At 45.4% G+C, this 16,771-nt stretch overlaps 1 protein-coding gene across 1 annotated transcript; it reads left to right on the forward strand.

The window, feature by feature from the left end:
- Positions 1-9,742: 9,742 nt before the first annotated feature.
- On the forward strand, positions 9,743-14,487 carry LOC142657055 (DNA damage-regulated autophagy modulator protein 1-like). Its single transcript, XM_075832106.1, has 6 exons — positions 9,743-9,933; positions 11,430-11,497; positions 11,692-11,834; positions 13,177-13,416; positions 13,584-13,670; positions 13,765-14,487. Exons 1-6 carry the CDS (start codon positions 9,815-9,817, stop codon positions 13,843-13,845), a joined length of 738 nt encoding a protein of 245 aa, XP_075688221.1. The 5' UTR covers positions 9,743-9,814; the 3' UTR covers positions 13,846-14,487.
- The last annotated feature ends 2,284 nt before the right edge of the window (positions 14,488-16,771 follow it).

Here is a 16,771-nt window from a genome sequence, read left to right on the forward strand (position 1 = left end):
AATCTTCTTCTAGTAAACTCAATGTGTTGGAATAATGTTTATTACTGTGGTTATTGCAACAACTGCTCACAATGCATACTTCCCAACTTTCAAGTATCACAAAAAGGGACAACCGATGCAGCACACATATTGCGGTGCGGAACACTTTTGGCTTGTTAAGCTAGGCCTCTAACCCCAACCAATCTCTGCCCATGAATACAGGGTACAGCTCACACAGTATCATGCTCCCATAGTGCCTCCCCACATTATAATTCCTCTATAAACCCCCCACACAGTAAAATTCCCCAATAGCTGCCCCCACAGAGTATAATATCTGATAGTAACCTCCCACACAGTATAATGCTAAATAGCTATCCCCACACAAGATAATGCCCCCATACAGTATAATGCCCACGCAAATTCCCCCATACAGTATAATGCCCCCATAGATGCTGCCATACAGTAATAATGCCCACGCAAATTCTCCCATAAAGTATAATGTCCCTATATCTGCCCCATACAGTATAATGCCCCTATGGCTGCCCCCATACAGTGTAATGCCCCATAACTACCCCATACTGTATAATGCCCCCACAGCTGCCCCATGCAGTATAATGCCCCCACAGCTGCCCCATATAGTACAATATCTCCACAGCTGCCCCATACAGTATAATGCCCCCACAGTTACCCCATATATTATTATGCCCCTATAGCTGCCCCTATACAGTTTATTGTCCCCACAGCTGCACCATACAGTATAATGTCCCAAAGCTGCCCGATACAGTATGATGCCCCATACAGTATAATGCTTCCATAGCTGCCCCATACAGTATAATGCCCCTATAGCCTGCGCCACCTGGCCCCTAACATTAATGGACTGGGCGGCACGGGCCCCCTCATGCCCAGTGACGTCGCTAGCACCGTTGGGGGCCCCGGTGCTAGCAACAGCCCCATTCACTTGTATCTAAGTTCTCAGGACACAGATACAAGTGAATACTATAGGCTGCAGGCCACGTTAGCCTGTAAGAGGGTTTCCCGCTGTCGGTAACACAATGCAAGAGACACAACTCCTTGGTTCAACTTCTTTACTGTTATAAACACGTACAGGAATTTCTCTTCTGTGATATACACGTACAGGAATTTCTCTTCTGTGGAGCAGACAGGAATCCTGAGGATGGGGACTTCGATCCAGCTTGAAGTCCCCCGGAGAGAGGTTGTGCCTGAACCCACGTTGCCAGGCTTGGCTACGGTCACGCCACTGTCAGTCACGGTGGGAGCTACCCACTACTGGCAGCCTACCCTAGGGTAAGAGTCACACTCTCGGCCCATGGGTCGCGTCGTGGGAATCAGTGAACTACCCATACCTACTGGCACCGTCACGGGTCCTTGCGGATCTATCCGCTACCTTTCGCGACAAACCCTCTCTCTCCTCAGTCGGCGGTCCGAATGTCGGACACACCTATGACGCATCTGAACAGGTGAGGTTGACACTAACGGTTGCACAAGTCCATATAATAGTCCAATAAGTCCCGTCCACCCAACCGTTCCTTCGGTCTGCCCTTATCCCAACAATATTCACCAATAACAGTTCAAAGCATTCTTACAGGCGGTGATTACAGAAGTTATACACTCTTGGGTAAACGCAGGGACACCGGCACGGGTAATGAGATAGCGCGACTGATCTTGGGCCTAGCTCAGGCTGAGTTGTCTGTCACTTTAAGAACAAGTCTTCTATGCGCACTGTGGCTGTTCTCAACGAGGGACATCACTTCAGGGAAGAGTCACTGGCTATGACAAGGGCACGGGCACTTCTCTAGGAAGGGACCTAGGATCCTGGTCAGGGGGTTGGCACACTCCGTTAGTGCTCCGGACGGTCCTCTGTCCTTCTGGATGCCTGTGGTGGACCAACACCCCTGCTGTCCTCCTCTGTTCCTCTGGAGGGCTGCAGTGGACACACACGTGCTGGCAGGCTCCTGCTTCTCTCTGCCAGCCAGCCCTTCCTGCGGACCTCAACCACTCTGTCCGGACAGCGGCTCTGCTGGCCTCTCTTCCCTATCACCCTTCTGCACTCACTCCTCGGCACACCCCTGTGTGCTCACTCCCGGCACACACCTCTGTGCTCACTGCCCGTTCTTCTACCTCCCCCTCTGACCTTACTGCGCCTCCCCTCCGCTCTTTGCCGCTCACTCTCTCATCCCTTCACTTCCGGTCTGCCCTTCCCTGCCACGTGATGGCATCTCCTCCCTTCCGCTCTTCCATCTCGCATCGCGAGACTTGGCCTGCTTTTTCCGTCGCCAGAGCGCCTGCATCGTCGCTGTCGGCAGGGCGGCCGTTGCCATGCTGACCAGGACGCTCCTCCGTTCGGGAGCCGAACTCCCGAACCACCGACCGGCCGTGTCCATGCGTTGTCCCCCCGACGAGAGGTAAGTACACCCCTTACAGGCCTGCAGCCTACAAGGCGCTGGTAAGACTCCCTGCGCAGGCCGGTGTGATGAAATCACTGCATCACACTGGTTACACATGCGTTCCGCCGCCGGGAGGCGTCTGTCGCAGGAATGGGACAAGGTAAGTACAAATTATGTTTTGGGGGGTTTGTGGCACTATATACAAGGGAGGGGGAGTAGGGTGGCACTATATACAAAGGGGGGGGCAGGGTGGCACTATATACAAGGGGGGAGCAGGGTGGCACTATACACAAGGGGGGCAGGGGGCACCATATACAAGGGGGGATGCAGGGTGGCGCTATATACAAGGAGGGAGATGTGTGGCACTATCTACTAGGGGGGCAGTACAGCACTGTTTACAAGGGGGGTCTGTGTGGCGCAGTCTACAGGTAGCAGTGTGTGGCGCTATCTACTTGGCCATACATATCCCCTGAAGCAGCCACTACTGGGAAAATTTAGTATTACATGGTCAGCCAGTTAAATGAATGGCAAATCATGTAAGCCCTCTTGCACACGACCGTGTGTGCTGCCCGAGTCCCGTCTGTGACCCGTGGAAAGATAGGACATGTTCTATATTTTCACGGAACAGAGAGTCGGGTCCGTTTTCACTGACCCAATTCACCCACTGAACTAAATGGGTCCATGAAAACTATCGGGTGCCACTTGGATGCCATGAAAAATGGCCTGAGTGGCACTCAGTCGTGTACAAGAGCCCTAATACTTTGATGGGCAAGGTCTGCCAGCGTGGGAGCTTCCATTTACCGGCTCTCTGCTCTGGGTAAGAGAGAGGGGTCACGACCGTGGAACCCCTTCTATGACTTCCAGATGCCATAACAGGGCATAAAGAAATGGATTTTTGAAACAATAATAATTTTTACTTATGACGGCCGTAATAAGACTTGTAATAAGACATCTAATTCTGCGGTCCGGGCTCCTGGGCCACGCACGAGCCATGGAAACCACGGTCTTGTGCATGACCCCATAGGAATGAATGGGGCCACAATTCTCCCGTGGATTTTCGGAGGAATTGCTGCCGCAAAAGCACGTTCGTGTGCGTGGGGCCTTATTGGGAAAAGGTAGTTTTGTATCCCATTCGGAAAAAGAATGCTGGCCATATTGTGAATACCTGTTATATAAAAATGTGCATTTCTCTTTGCTGTTTCGAATGTAAAGGATATTGTTTATACTCATGTGTGAGCAGGGTATATAATGAGCAATGAGAGAAAGTGACGCCAGGGCCGTGAAAAAGCGTGTGCAAACGCTAAACAGCCGTAGGCTTACTCCACATCTCACAAACCATGATCAGTTAATAAAATAAGTTTACTGCAACCAACGGTGGCTCGATTTTTCAGCTTTTTTCTATTCAAAAAACCGTGCTGTACTTGTCAATGAGCACCCCGGGGGGCAATCATATAGCCGACTCCATACATGATCACACGCCAGTCAAAATCTCCATGCAGGACGATTGCTCTGCCTGAATCAGGTAGTGCCACCCTCCTTCCTGTCTTCGTTTTTCCGATTATCAACACGGAGTGCTTCGCCCGACAATCGTTATAATATGGGCTATTTGGATCCCACATCTTTTCGGCACTATATTATGGTGTTATGTTGGCTGTATGGAAGTATTATTTAGGCACTGTATGGCTGTATTATTTTAACACTGAATGTAAGTTTTATCTGAGTGCTGAATTGCAGTACTGTGTGGGCAACTTATGGCAGTGTTACTTGGTCACTATAATGTGGTATTATTTGGATACTGTATAGAGGTATTATTTCGGCATTGTATGGTGGTGTTATTCGGCCACTGAATAGATGTATTGTGTTGGCACTGTATGGAAGTAATATTTGGCATGGTATGGCAGCGTTCAGGTAGCGACCCTACTATGCTAGTTCTCCAGGGCCCTATTTTCTATGAAATCGGCGATGTTTTCACTAACTGTATTTACTGCCAATATATTTCACATCATCTATTATTTTTGTGTTACTTTTGTTCCTATTTTCTCATAACACTTTTCTTATTAATTATCTTCTCTCACTTTGATGATTTACAATGTGAAATAATTAGATGTAATCACAAGATGTTGCCTTTACTGTACAGCAAAATCTGGCAACAGGGGCTAGGAAAAAATGATTTGGCTGGGTCGGGTTTTGCAAAATGACACATAATGAATGATGTTGCCACCAGCGGGGCGGCGGACCACTGTCACATATTTGTTTTGCTTGGAATAAATATTAAGTCTTCCCTGTGTACTGGAAAGTTCATTAGAAATAAAAGATGAGATTTTGTCTAAAATACTGATTAAATAAGTTTGAACCAAAATGTATGGTTTATTTTTCCGTTGTAAGAAGAAATGTCGACCATTTTGATTTCAACAAGTGTTCTCATTTATGATATAAGCAATGATACATTTATAATTATTATTATTTTTATTAGCATCATCATCAGCCTTTCATGGTTTAATGATTGTAGTGCATGTCAATTAAACAGGTTGGAAGACCATTTGTTAGAGGGTCTGCCATTCATTTAAATAGGCATTGTGTAATACCACAATCTTCCTGCAGTGGCCACTGCAGGAGAAATGTATGGCTGCCCCGCAGATTACTTCTGATCGATGGGGGTTTTGGCTTTCACACTTGCGCCGATCAGTAGATCAACAGCGGGACATTAGTTAAGAAAAGGGGTTGTCCCTTTAAGATGCTGTTTTGATGGATCTCTTTTTTATTTTTCCACCCTCTACCCTGATATCAAAGTCTTTAGAAACAAGTGGTGGATGTAGCAGATAAGGGAGAGGACACGTGTCCCTGGCCTTAAGAACTGTAGTTTCCAACCAGCGGCATTTAAACTGTTGCAAAACGACACAGTCACATGATGTTAGGGCATGCTTGGAGTTATAGTTTTGCAGCAGCTGGGAGGGCCACAGGTGGGAGGCCACTGGGTTACCTCAAAGTGACATTTTGAAAAAGTAGGGAGGCATCTGCATACAGAAGTCTATGGCTCCTATTGAACTGAATAGGATCCAGAGCGCCCCCTAGCAGTGACAACAGGTAGTCAAGATTATTGCAAGTACAATAATAGACTACACACAAATCCTGTAATGTTATCCTGCAGACATGTGGTACTCCCTTCGATCTGCCCCCTCTACTACTGTGTGTAGGTTATAAAGAAGCTAAGGAAAAGGGAGTAACACATGACTGTAGGATCAGACTACACTTATTTGTCTGTAACCATGAAGACATATAGAGCTGCATAGGAGCTGTATACATAAAACGGTAGGAGATTTTTTTTTCTCAAAACTATTTGCAAAGTTGCTTTCTTTTTTTTCTTTTTCTTTTTGATGCACTGGAGCATTAATAAAAAAGAACTGGTTGCAAAATTGAACAAATCCTTCAATCCCTCAATGTCCAATCTAATTAATGATTGCAACCTTCCGGAAAGTCCACCTGAGGTCTTCGCTGGTCCACCTCTAGCCTTCTTCTAAAATGTTACTTATTAATGCTCATCTTAATAACTATTGTGTTCATGCTTGTACCCAAAGGTTTATGTATCATAGAAGTTGCCCATGTGGCTACTAAGGGACCCTTGGGGAGAGGGGGCCCAGCATCGGTTGGTCCCATCCCATTTGTTTTTGGGTAGTGAGAATGTGTGCAATTCCCTTCTGCATTGTTAGCAAATAAGGTAATGCGGAATTGGCCCAAGGGTCATGGAGTAGTGATGGAGGGGGGAGGGGATACCATGCCCTTCTCTCCTAAACCTTGCCCGATAATGGGGGTCCAGTTTGATCTCTGCTTTCTATGTCCCTGTTTTTACCACAAAAACTATCCATTATATGATTATTGTGAATTGATGCCATACTAGCAGGGTCTCTGGACCAGTGTGTGCTGGACTAAAGGAATTTGACTTTTATTTTTATAATTTTTTTCTCCCATTGAAGTGAATGGGAGAAGAAGGCTGCAATACCTGTGAATCGCCGCTACATCCGTGTTTTCGATTCAGAGTGAACAAGAAGAAATGAAGAGGAAGAAGCGCTCCTACGAGTGCTGCAGTACCTTCAAAACAGCTGATCGGCGGGGGTCCCCGAAGTCGGATACCGACCCATCAGCTATTGATGGCCCATCCTGGGGATAGGCCATCCATTTTTAGTGGCTGGAAAACCCTTTTAATATTGGAGGATTTAAAGCTTGTATTACACCGCCCGATGTGGGCTGTGTAAACGAGCGCCGATGAACGAGACAGCTCGTTGATCAGCGCTCGTTTGCTCCTTTCACAAGGAGCTAGTACAGGGACGAGCGCTCATTACGACGATCGCTCGTCTTCATACATTTCTATCATATCAGCAGCCATCCTGATTCCACAGGGAGATGTGCTGCCGACAAGGATAATATTTTCAGTATTTAAAACGATACGATCAGCTGATGAACGGGTGTTTGCTCGTTCATCGCCTGATCGTTGCTCTGTTTACACATTCTGTGAACGCTCGTTTGGCCGATAATTGGCCAGTGTAAAAGGGCCTTTAACACAGACACTAACTGCTGTGTCCTACGCACTGCACTGTAACCATCTAATCCTCGAAGAACAAGACCTCTCCCCGCCACCAGAGCGGCTGGGCTGATGAATCCCCGGCAGGCTGTGCACATGTCTCTGTTACATATTCAGAGTATAAAATAGAACTCATATTTATTTTTCTGCCTCATTTCTCTCCTTACGTAAGGCCCTATTCACACAACAGAGTTTCCCGGCAGTCACGCGGCCGCAGCAGGAACAATAGACCCCAAATGGGGCTATCCCCACGACCGACTTTATGACGGCCCGGGAAACCGGGACTTCAAAAAATGGGACATGCCCTACTTTCGGTGGTTCTACCAGCCGCCCGGCTCCAATAGAAATCTATGGGGCCGGGTAATACACGGCCATCACTTGAATGTGCTCCAAGTGACGACCGTGTCCTCCGTCGCTCGATATCTCCTCCTCACAGTGCGAAGTGTATGTGAGGAGGAGGGTATTTTTTTGCTCCCTGTAGGAGCGGAATCGCTAATTTCCGGCCACAGCTTCAGCAATGCTGTGCCCGGGGATTGGGGATTCTGCTCCAGGAGCCCTGACTTCACTGTCCATATATGGACACAGTGATGTCAGGGACTTCTGAAGCGGAATCCCCAGCTCTGTGGCCTGGGATTCTGATCCAGGAGAAGTCCCTGACTTCACCATATATGGACACAGTGACGTCAGGGACTTCTGTAGCAGAATTCCCAGCTCTTTGGCTGGAGATTCCGCTCCAGGAGGGGGGGGGGGTGGCATCTGACTATGTACAAGGGGGCTGTGTAGGACTACCTACAGGGGGGCTGTGTGGCATCACCCCTATAAGAGGACTGTGTGGCATTACCTACAGGGGGGCTGTGTAGCACTACCTACAGGGGGCTTTGTGGCACTACATACAAGGGGGTCTGTGAGGCACTACCTATGAGGGGGTCTGTGTGGCATTATCTTCAGGGGGCTGTGTGGCATTACCTAAAAGGGGCTGTGAGGCATTACCTACAGGAGGGCTGTGTGGCATTACCTACAGGGGGCTGTGGGGCATTACCTACAGGGGGCTGTGTGGCATTACCTACAAGGGAACTGTGTGGCACTACCTACAAGGGGGTCTGCGTGGCACTACCTACAAGGGGGTCTGTGTGGCACTATCTACAGGGGGCTGTGGCAGTATCTACAGAAGGTAGTATGTGGCATTACCTACAGGGCTCTGTGTGGCATTATCTACAAGGGCCTGTGAGGCATTACCTACAAGGGGGGCTGTGTGGCACTACCTACAAGGGGGTCTGTGTGGCACTACCTGCAAGGGGGTCTGCGTGGCACTATCTACATTGGGCTGTGGCAGTATCTATAGAAGGTAGTGAGTTGCATTATCTACAGGGGGCTGTGCGGCATTACCTACAGTGGGCTGTGTGGCACTACCAACAGGGGTGCTGTGGCAGTATCTACAGAGGCAAGTGTGTGGCAAAAAAGTTTACAAATGAAATTCATCCGATTTTAAAACGGACAGGGAAAAAAACGGATGCAAAACGGGTCAAAATCAGCCGTTAAAAATGGAAACACGGCCCGGAACGGATGCAAAACGGCCGGGAAAAACGACCGTATTCATCGGCCGACTCTCGGACCCTGTCATGTGAATAGACCCTAACAGATGGACCAGTAACAGACACGATGACCAGAACATGAAATCTGTTATTACAGACAAATATTGCAGGTGTAAATTACATATGCATGTAGCAGAGCTGAGTTTGCGATGTGGTACAGCTCAGTGTTCTCTTACCATGTGTTATTTGTGCTTCTACACAGGGTTGCAGGTGAATCTACTGCATTTTCTTGGCAACTTGGGGTTGTTTGGCTTCTACTAGAGGACTGGGCTTCATGGTCATGTTTGGTCGTACGGTAGTCCTGGTAAAATTGAGAAATCACTCCCAACACAAGTTCAATGTTAAAAAACTTTGGGAGATTATGTAGGAAGCGAGGCTGCGCCCATTGTAAAATTATTAGACTTACTGATATTTGGGGCAAAGATTTTGTTTGCTACCCTAGCCTTTTATCTAAATACCGTAGCTAAGGCAGTCGCTTGTACATGTATTCGCCCTCTGTGGGCGCTGGAATAAACATACAGTAAAGATAAAGGATTATGCATTTTATTATTGTGTGATTCCGGGTCATTAGTAATTCCATGTTCTCCTAATACTGGAGATTCACTAATAAACCTATAAAATGCTCTCAATATATATCTGGTCATTATATAATCCTGTGTATGAATATAATAATAGCAGCTATTACACTACAATGTGCCGGATATTCTCTTATACAGATGCGTCCTTCCTTGATTTATCTCTAAACTTGACATTTCCTGACATTATGGCGCGAGATGTTAAACAAACATGTAAGAAAAACTGTATACCCCCAGCAGATGCCATCTGTCAGTCATCCATTACCCATAGACTCCCATGTTAAAAAAGTATACATTTTACGTATATGGTTTTTTACTGGATGTCGCGAGATTTTACTGAATTGGTATCATGACAAATTGTATAACAATGCAATTCAAGAAAAGTTAGGGGTGGACACATCTGTTTAATTATGCGAATTGTGTATAAAAAATATCAGTGAAAAGTTCTACAATACTGAGCACCAATCAGATTCAGGAATGTGTGATGAGGAATGTGTGATGATGTCACAATGACAGGAGCAGCTATGACATCACAGAAGACTGGTGACATCATCGAGTCTATACCGGCCACTGCCTGACATTACTTCTTTCTTCTTATCTGTGAATTCAGAGAAAGAGACGGACAGAGATAGCGGCTTTTGTTTAGCGAATCTTTGCATTAACTCAGCGAATCTTCTATTTGGCGCCATGGAGATCCGGGGTTTGGCATTCTTGCCTCTCCTCTGGTTCGTATGGATGCTATTGGGCCTCGGCACCCTGACAGTCTTGACTGTCATGTCAGGGCATGAAAAATATCCTTATATCAGGTAAGAGGGGACGGGGTGAGAATCCTGACTCTATAGTATAATGATTGTTATTATTGTATTATTATTGTTGTTGTATTATTATTATTATTATTATTATTATTATTATTACTATTATTATTATATTCTTATTACTGTTATTCATGAAATATTATTCTTACTATTATTATGAGTGAATTATTAATAATCTCCATCAAATAATTAATACGTTTAAAAACAAATGTAAAGTAGTCTAAAGAAAAAAATGGAGTAGTTGTCCATAGCAACCAATCTGATTTCAGCTTTCATCTTACTGAGACCCTTTAGAAATGAAAGCTGAAATCTGATTGGGTGCTATCGGCAACTACCCCACCTTGCCTTTGCATTACTTTGATAAGTCTCCAGTGACTATAAGTCTATAGATGTTTTTTCCTCATCATATAGACTGTAAATGTCATAGTACAAATGATGATAAATAACAATAATAATTTTGTTATTTTACTTACGTTTACCAAGTTCCTCTGCTTCCTCCCGGGGACCATATAACTGGTTACACTGTCTAACAGTAATACTGTCCTAGCTGCTCATAGCAACCAATCAGGGTTCAGCTTTGATTTCTCAACCTGCTCTTAAAAAATGAAAGCGACGTAGTGATTGGTTGCTATGGGCAACAATAATATGTATATGACAATTGAATATAATGGTGTAGCCAAGTCACTTATAGCACTGACCGGAGGAGCAAAACTATCTCCTCCGCTCGTTGAGGGAACGGGGTTAGGTGAGCATTTATTTTATTAGACACTAGAGGGCCATTATTATACTGTGTGTGTGTGGGGGGGGCACTATGGGGGAATTATACTGTGTGGGGGCAGCTATGAGGCATTTAACAGTGTGTGGGGGGCATTATACTTTGTGGAGGCCACTATGGGGCATTATACTGCGTGGAGGCCACTGTGGGGCATTATAATGTGTGGAGGCCACTATAGCGGCATTATAATGTGTGTGGGGGGGGACTCTATGGGGCATTTATACTGTGTGGGCTGAACTGGGTGGGAATGGTCCGGGATTGGGCGGAGTAAGATGCGCGCCGTATTGGTTCTCCCTCTTTGCAATACATGGAAGTCGGGAGGTATCAGTATGGAGAGGGGAATTTTACGACTTCAAATAATATTAGAAGTCAGAAATAGAGATGGAATGATTGGACATTCAGGAGATAATGGGGGAGATTTTTCAATACTGTGCAAAGAAAACATGGAGCCGTTGTCCATAGCAACCAATTGGGTTCCTGAATTCATTTTCCAAAGGGTCTCTGACAAACGAGAGCTGCAATCTGATTGGTTGCTATTGGTAACGGCTTCGTGTTTTCCCGCAGTATTTTCTGCTTCTACTTGACTGTGGATATTAGAACATATTATGGAGGGTGATTATAATGGAGGGAAATAAAGTCTCCTCTGCTCTTAGATGAGACATTTCCACCGCTTGTCTCCTATTAACTCTCAATATTTTTCTTTATTTCACAGTGGAACGGGAAAAATGTTCCCTGAATCGGTGATCTACACCGTCGTGTTCATGGTGATGTCCATTCTTGGTAAGTAGATGCAGCTTCCTATATGGAGATAACATCATGAGGAGATCAGCGGCGCCAATGCTCAGTAATAACCTTACATTCCTAATCACTATCCAGCACTGACCGGCGGCCATTACTGGATATTATAATCATCACTGCGTCCTGGAGTTAATACAAGTGTCTATAGAAATTATAACATGTATTGTCTATTTCAGGAGCCGGCGTCGCTTCCATCCAGTACAGGTTCATGATCATTCAGTCTGAACCATCGGAGAAGCGTTATATCATCGGCCAGAGAATCCTCTACGCCATGGCATGCATCGGTTGTATTGGGAATGTCATGAACGCCATATATTCGGTTAGTTATTGGGTTTTATATAAAGTCTCCAGTATTACACAGAGTCCCACTACCCAGTAATATATAGAGGGGTCAATACCCAGTAATATATAGAGGGGTCAGTACCCAGTAATATATAGAGGGGTCAGTACCCAGTAATATATAGAGGGGTCAGTACCCAGTAATATATAGAGGGGTCAGTACCCAGTAATATATAGAGGGGTCAGTACCCAGTAATATATAGAGGGGTCAGCACCCAGTAATATATAGAGGAGTCAGTACCCAGTAATATATAGAGGGGTCAGTACCCAGTAATATATAGAGGGGTCAGTACCCAGTAATATATAGAGGGGTCAGTACCCAGTAATATATAGAGGGGTCAGTACACAGTAACATGTAGAGGGGTCAGTACCCAGTAATATATAGAGGGGTCAGTACCCAGTAATATTATAGAGGAGTCAGTCTCCAGTAATATATAGAGGGGTCAGTACCCAGTAATATATAGAGGGGTCAGTACACAGTAACATGTAGAGGGGTCAGTCTCCAGTAATATATAGAGGGGTCAGTACCCAGTAATATATAGAGGGGTCAGTACCCAGTAATATATAGAGAGGTCAGTACCCAGTAATATATAGAGGAGTCAGTACCCAGCAATATATAGAGGGGTCAGTACCCAGTAATATATAGAGGGGTCAGTACCCAGTAATATATAGAGGTGTCAGTACCCAGTAATATATAGAGGGGTCAGTACCCAGTAATATATAGAGGGGTCAGTACCCAGTAATATATAGAGGGGTCAGTACCCAGTAATATATACAGGGGTCAGTACCCAGTAATATATAGAGGGGTCAGTATCCAGTAATATATAGAGGGGGCAGTACCCAGTAATATATAGAGGGGTCAGTACCCAGTAATATATACAGGGGTCAGTACCCAGTAATATATAGAGGGGTCAGTACCCAGGAATATATAGAGGGGTCAGTACACAGTAATATATAGAGGGGTCAGTACCCAGTAATATATAGAGGGGTCAGTACCCAGTAATATATAGAGGGGTCATTGCTGGGGGTCCAGTGATGGATATATATATATATATATATATATATATATATACTGTGTTTAGCCCATTCTAGTCTTTGCTCCATAGAAAATTCAGCCTCTGGTGCTCAGTGGGATAAACATTGCTCGTTAGTCGTCCATTGTGCTCAATATAACACACATTACAGTGGCGCCCCCTGGTGACTATTCTTCTATATTATTGCCCCTGTATAATTACACTCCACCTGCGGCCTCTGCTGTTATATACTCTCAGATCTCCATGACGACCTCATTGATGACATTTATATATCTGTTTATGTTCAAGGCGAAGGAAAATCCTACAGTCCACGGCATTGGCGCAGGATTGGCGTTTTTCCTTGCTGCCACTTACAATCTGTGCCAAGCTGTATGCCTGTACAAGAGATCCTTCAGCAGTCGGGGAATGTGCCATATCAGACTGGTAACAACCGTGGTGACCATTGTGGCACTGCTGATCAGCATCATTCCATATGCTGCAGCAATAAGCGGCTCCTTTTCTAACCGATGTGGCAGTCGCTGTATTGAGGTGAGTTCATGTCACTATTCTCCATCTTGTGTAATCCACATGTCCTTTATAACAGTAAAATAGAAACTCTTGGTGGACCTGTCATCCTCCCATCTATTCCATACCAGAGCCACTGGTGAGTACAGCCGGCACTAACATCCTCTATCCTGTCCCTCTATCTTCTGCAGATCTTAAATATAACCGGCATGCTGGGAGAATATATGGGATTCTCCGGCTTGGCAATCCACCAAGTGACACATTATACAGATTTCCAGGTGAGTAGATGCCGTGTGAAGGTCTCTTGTGCTCCAGAAGCGTTTCTGATGAGAAGTAATGTATGATAAATGTTCTTTCTTCTTTTTTCCTCAGAGTCTGTCTTTAACATTGTCCAGAGAAGGTGTCTCCATCTCCATGAGGGAAAAGACCCAGGACCCTGAAAACCCTGAATAAGATCCGGGGGTAAGAACTAGGGGGCTGGAGCACCATAAAGACAACTACAGCCATCTGGACAGCACTGGAGCAGAACATCTTCCTGCAAGTAGGATGAAGGGGCACAAAGACCTCACCCCTAGACCGCAGCAGGTCATGCAGCCAGAGATGCCACCTAAGATGGCAATAAACATATGTAGATCACTGTTGACATCTATAGTGATCAGTATTACCATCCACATTGAGGTGATAGCGATGAAAATTACACCGGTCCTTCCAGAAGTCAGTCTGAGAACACCAGTCATGGTACCAGAACCACCTGCAGATAAGTAACCTCCACCTCTTCTGGAACGTTGATACAACCAGCATTGACTTCCGATAAGGAGGAGTGAGGAGCGCGGCAGGTACAGAAGAGCGATGACTGAACGTTTCATCATGGAAGAGATATATACGTCATAACAGCAACGTTCCTGAACACATAGCAGCAGGAAACCTCAACCACTGTGATTGCTGTACTGAAGAGAACAACAGGAATATCTGGAGCCGTCCTACCAGGAGAATGGAGATCTGGTCCTGATGCCATGATGACTGTATTGAACAGCATCTACATGCACTACAGATGTGCCAAGTCATCATCACGGCGGAGACGAAAAAATGTGACAACCTGGTGGAAATCATCGTCTAGTAAACTCAATGTGTTGAAAAAATGTTTATTACTGTGGTTATTGCAACAACTGCTCACAATGCATACTTCCCAACTTTCAAGTATCGCAAAATGGGACAACCGATGCAGCACACATATCGCGGTGCGGCAAATTTTTGGCTTGTTAAGCTAGGCCTCTAACCCCAACCAATCTCCGCCCATGAATACAGGGTACAGCTCACAGTATCATGCTCTCACATTATAATTCCTCCATAAAACCCCCCACAAAGTAAAATGCCCCAATAGCTGCCCCCACACAGTATAATACCTGATAGTGCCTCCCACACAGTATAATACATGATAGTGCCTCCCACACAGTATAATACCTGATAGTGCCTCCCACACAGTATAATACCTGATAGTGCCTCCCACACAGTATAATACCTGATAGTGCCTCCCACACAGTATAATACCTGATAGTGCCTCCCACACAGTATAATACCTGATAGTGCCTCCCACACAGTATAATACCTGATAGTGCCTCCCACACAGTATAATACCTGATAGTGCCTCCCACACAGTATAATGCTAAATAGACTGAAGAAAAAAAAAGGAAAAATTTGATATCCGATAACCCAAGAAATTTTGTGGATCAAATGCCACACGGTGCTATCCTAGTAATTGAAACTGAAAACAAAAAAACATCCAGGATATATCAAGCACTCACATGGGTATGTAATAGAAATAAATAATTTATTGATTAAATAGTAAAAAAAAGGAGAAAAAGTCATATCACAGACCAATTCCCATAAGGAAATACCAAAAAGTTATATAAAGAAGACACAATTAAAAAAGCTACCTCGCCAGGGAAAATATTCTATCGAGCACGAGAGAACATTGGTTTTACAAATAGTAACAATCATGGAAATGTAACCAGTGAGTCCCGATGCACACGAACGTAAAAATGCCCGTAATCACGGGCCGTAATTACGGCCCCTAATTACGGGCCCATAGACTTCTATTGGCCACGGGTACCTCCCCGTATACTTATGGGAAGGTGCCTGTGCCGTTGAAAAATATAGAACATGTCCTATTTTAGGCCGTAATTACGGCACGGGCAGGCCCATAGAAGTCTATGGGGCTCCCGTAATTACGGGTAACTACGTGTGTGCACCCGTAATTACGGGAGCGTTGCTAGGCGACGTCAGTGGATAGTCACTGTCCAGGGTGCTGAAATAGTTAAACTTCCGATCACAATATAGATCAACCTGTAAAAAAAAAAAGACGTTCATACTTACCCAGAACTCCCTGCTTCTTCCTCCAGTCTGGCCACCTGGGATGACGTTTCAGCCCATGTGACCGCTGCAGCCAATCACAGGCCAATCACAGGCTGCAGCGGTCACAAGGACTGCCGCGTCATCCAGGGAGGTCGGGCTGGATGTCGAAAGAGGGACGCGTCACCAAGACAACGGCCGGGTAAGTATGAATTTCTTTTACTACGGAAAGGGCTGTCCCTTCTCTCTATCCTGCACTGATAGAGAGAAGGGGCTGCCGATTAGTGCAGTGTAATTTTGCATTGAAAACATGCCCGTAAATACGGGTGGAATACGGGTGACACCGGACCCGTATTTACCTTTTTAGAACAAGAAGGACGTAAGCACACTAAGCCTGTCTGTCATATTGAGGGTTAAATGGGTAGAGCAGACAAGTTATAGCCGGCAAGCAGGAGTTGAAGAGAAGAATATATATGATCCAGGTTAAATTGAGTATACTCATCTGGTTATGAGCTCATCAGTCCAGAGTTCATCTGTTAACACTCTCAGAAACTTGTAGTGGCTACGTGAAGATAGCGACCTTCCATAGGATTTCCTGACCCATGACACCCATGATTGTTTTAGCAGTAAATCTCCCTCCTCACTTCCACTTCGTAATGAAGTGAATCAACTCCAATACTCAGAATACAGGTGGATAGAGTTGTAATTACAGCATGCATGCAGGTCCGTTCCCTCAGATGTGGAGTCACGGGTTAATACCCTTCTAGTAATGATGCCTCCTTCTTTGTGGTATCAGGGCATCTTTTTCCCTCAGGTTCAAGGTAAAATGTATATAGTAAGGTCAGAAGTAGCTTCACTCTAACAAACCAGCATGGTTTGTGGCATGGCGCTGCAAGCAGCCATGTCGTTAGTAGACGGTGTGATGACGTCTCTCACCACCGTGCAACAGTCTGTCTAACGCGTTTCATCCCAGCTGGGACTTCTTCAGGGACAATCAGACATATTCACAAAAGTACCTATATTTATATCA

This window comes from Rhinoderma darwinii, chromosome 7, assembly GCF_050947455.1.
Source record: "Rhinoderma darwinii isolate aRhiDar2 chromosome 7, aRhiDar2.hap1, whole genome shotgun sequence".
NCBI classification, from domain to species: Eukaryota; Metazoa; Chordata; class Amphibia; order Anura; family Rhinodermatidae; genus Rhinoderma; species Rhinoderma darwinii.

What these genes read in the sequence shown, in the direction of transcription:
- LOC142657055 (XM_075832106.1), top strand. Translation starts at nt 9,815, where the DNA reads ATGGAGATCCGGGGTTTGGCATTCTTGCCTCTCCTCTGGTTCGTATGG. An exon ending in GAAAAATATCCTTATATCAG is followed by an intron (nt 9,934 to 11,429) that starts GTAAGAGGGGAC and finishes TTTATTTCACAG; the next exon opens with TGGAACGGGAAAAATGTTCC. An exon ending in CACATTATACAGATTTCCAG is followed by an intron (nt 13,671 to 13,764) that starts GTGAGTAGATGC and finishes TTTTTTCCTCAG; the next exon opens with AGTCTGTCTTTAACATTGTC.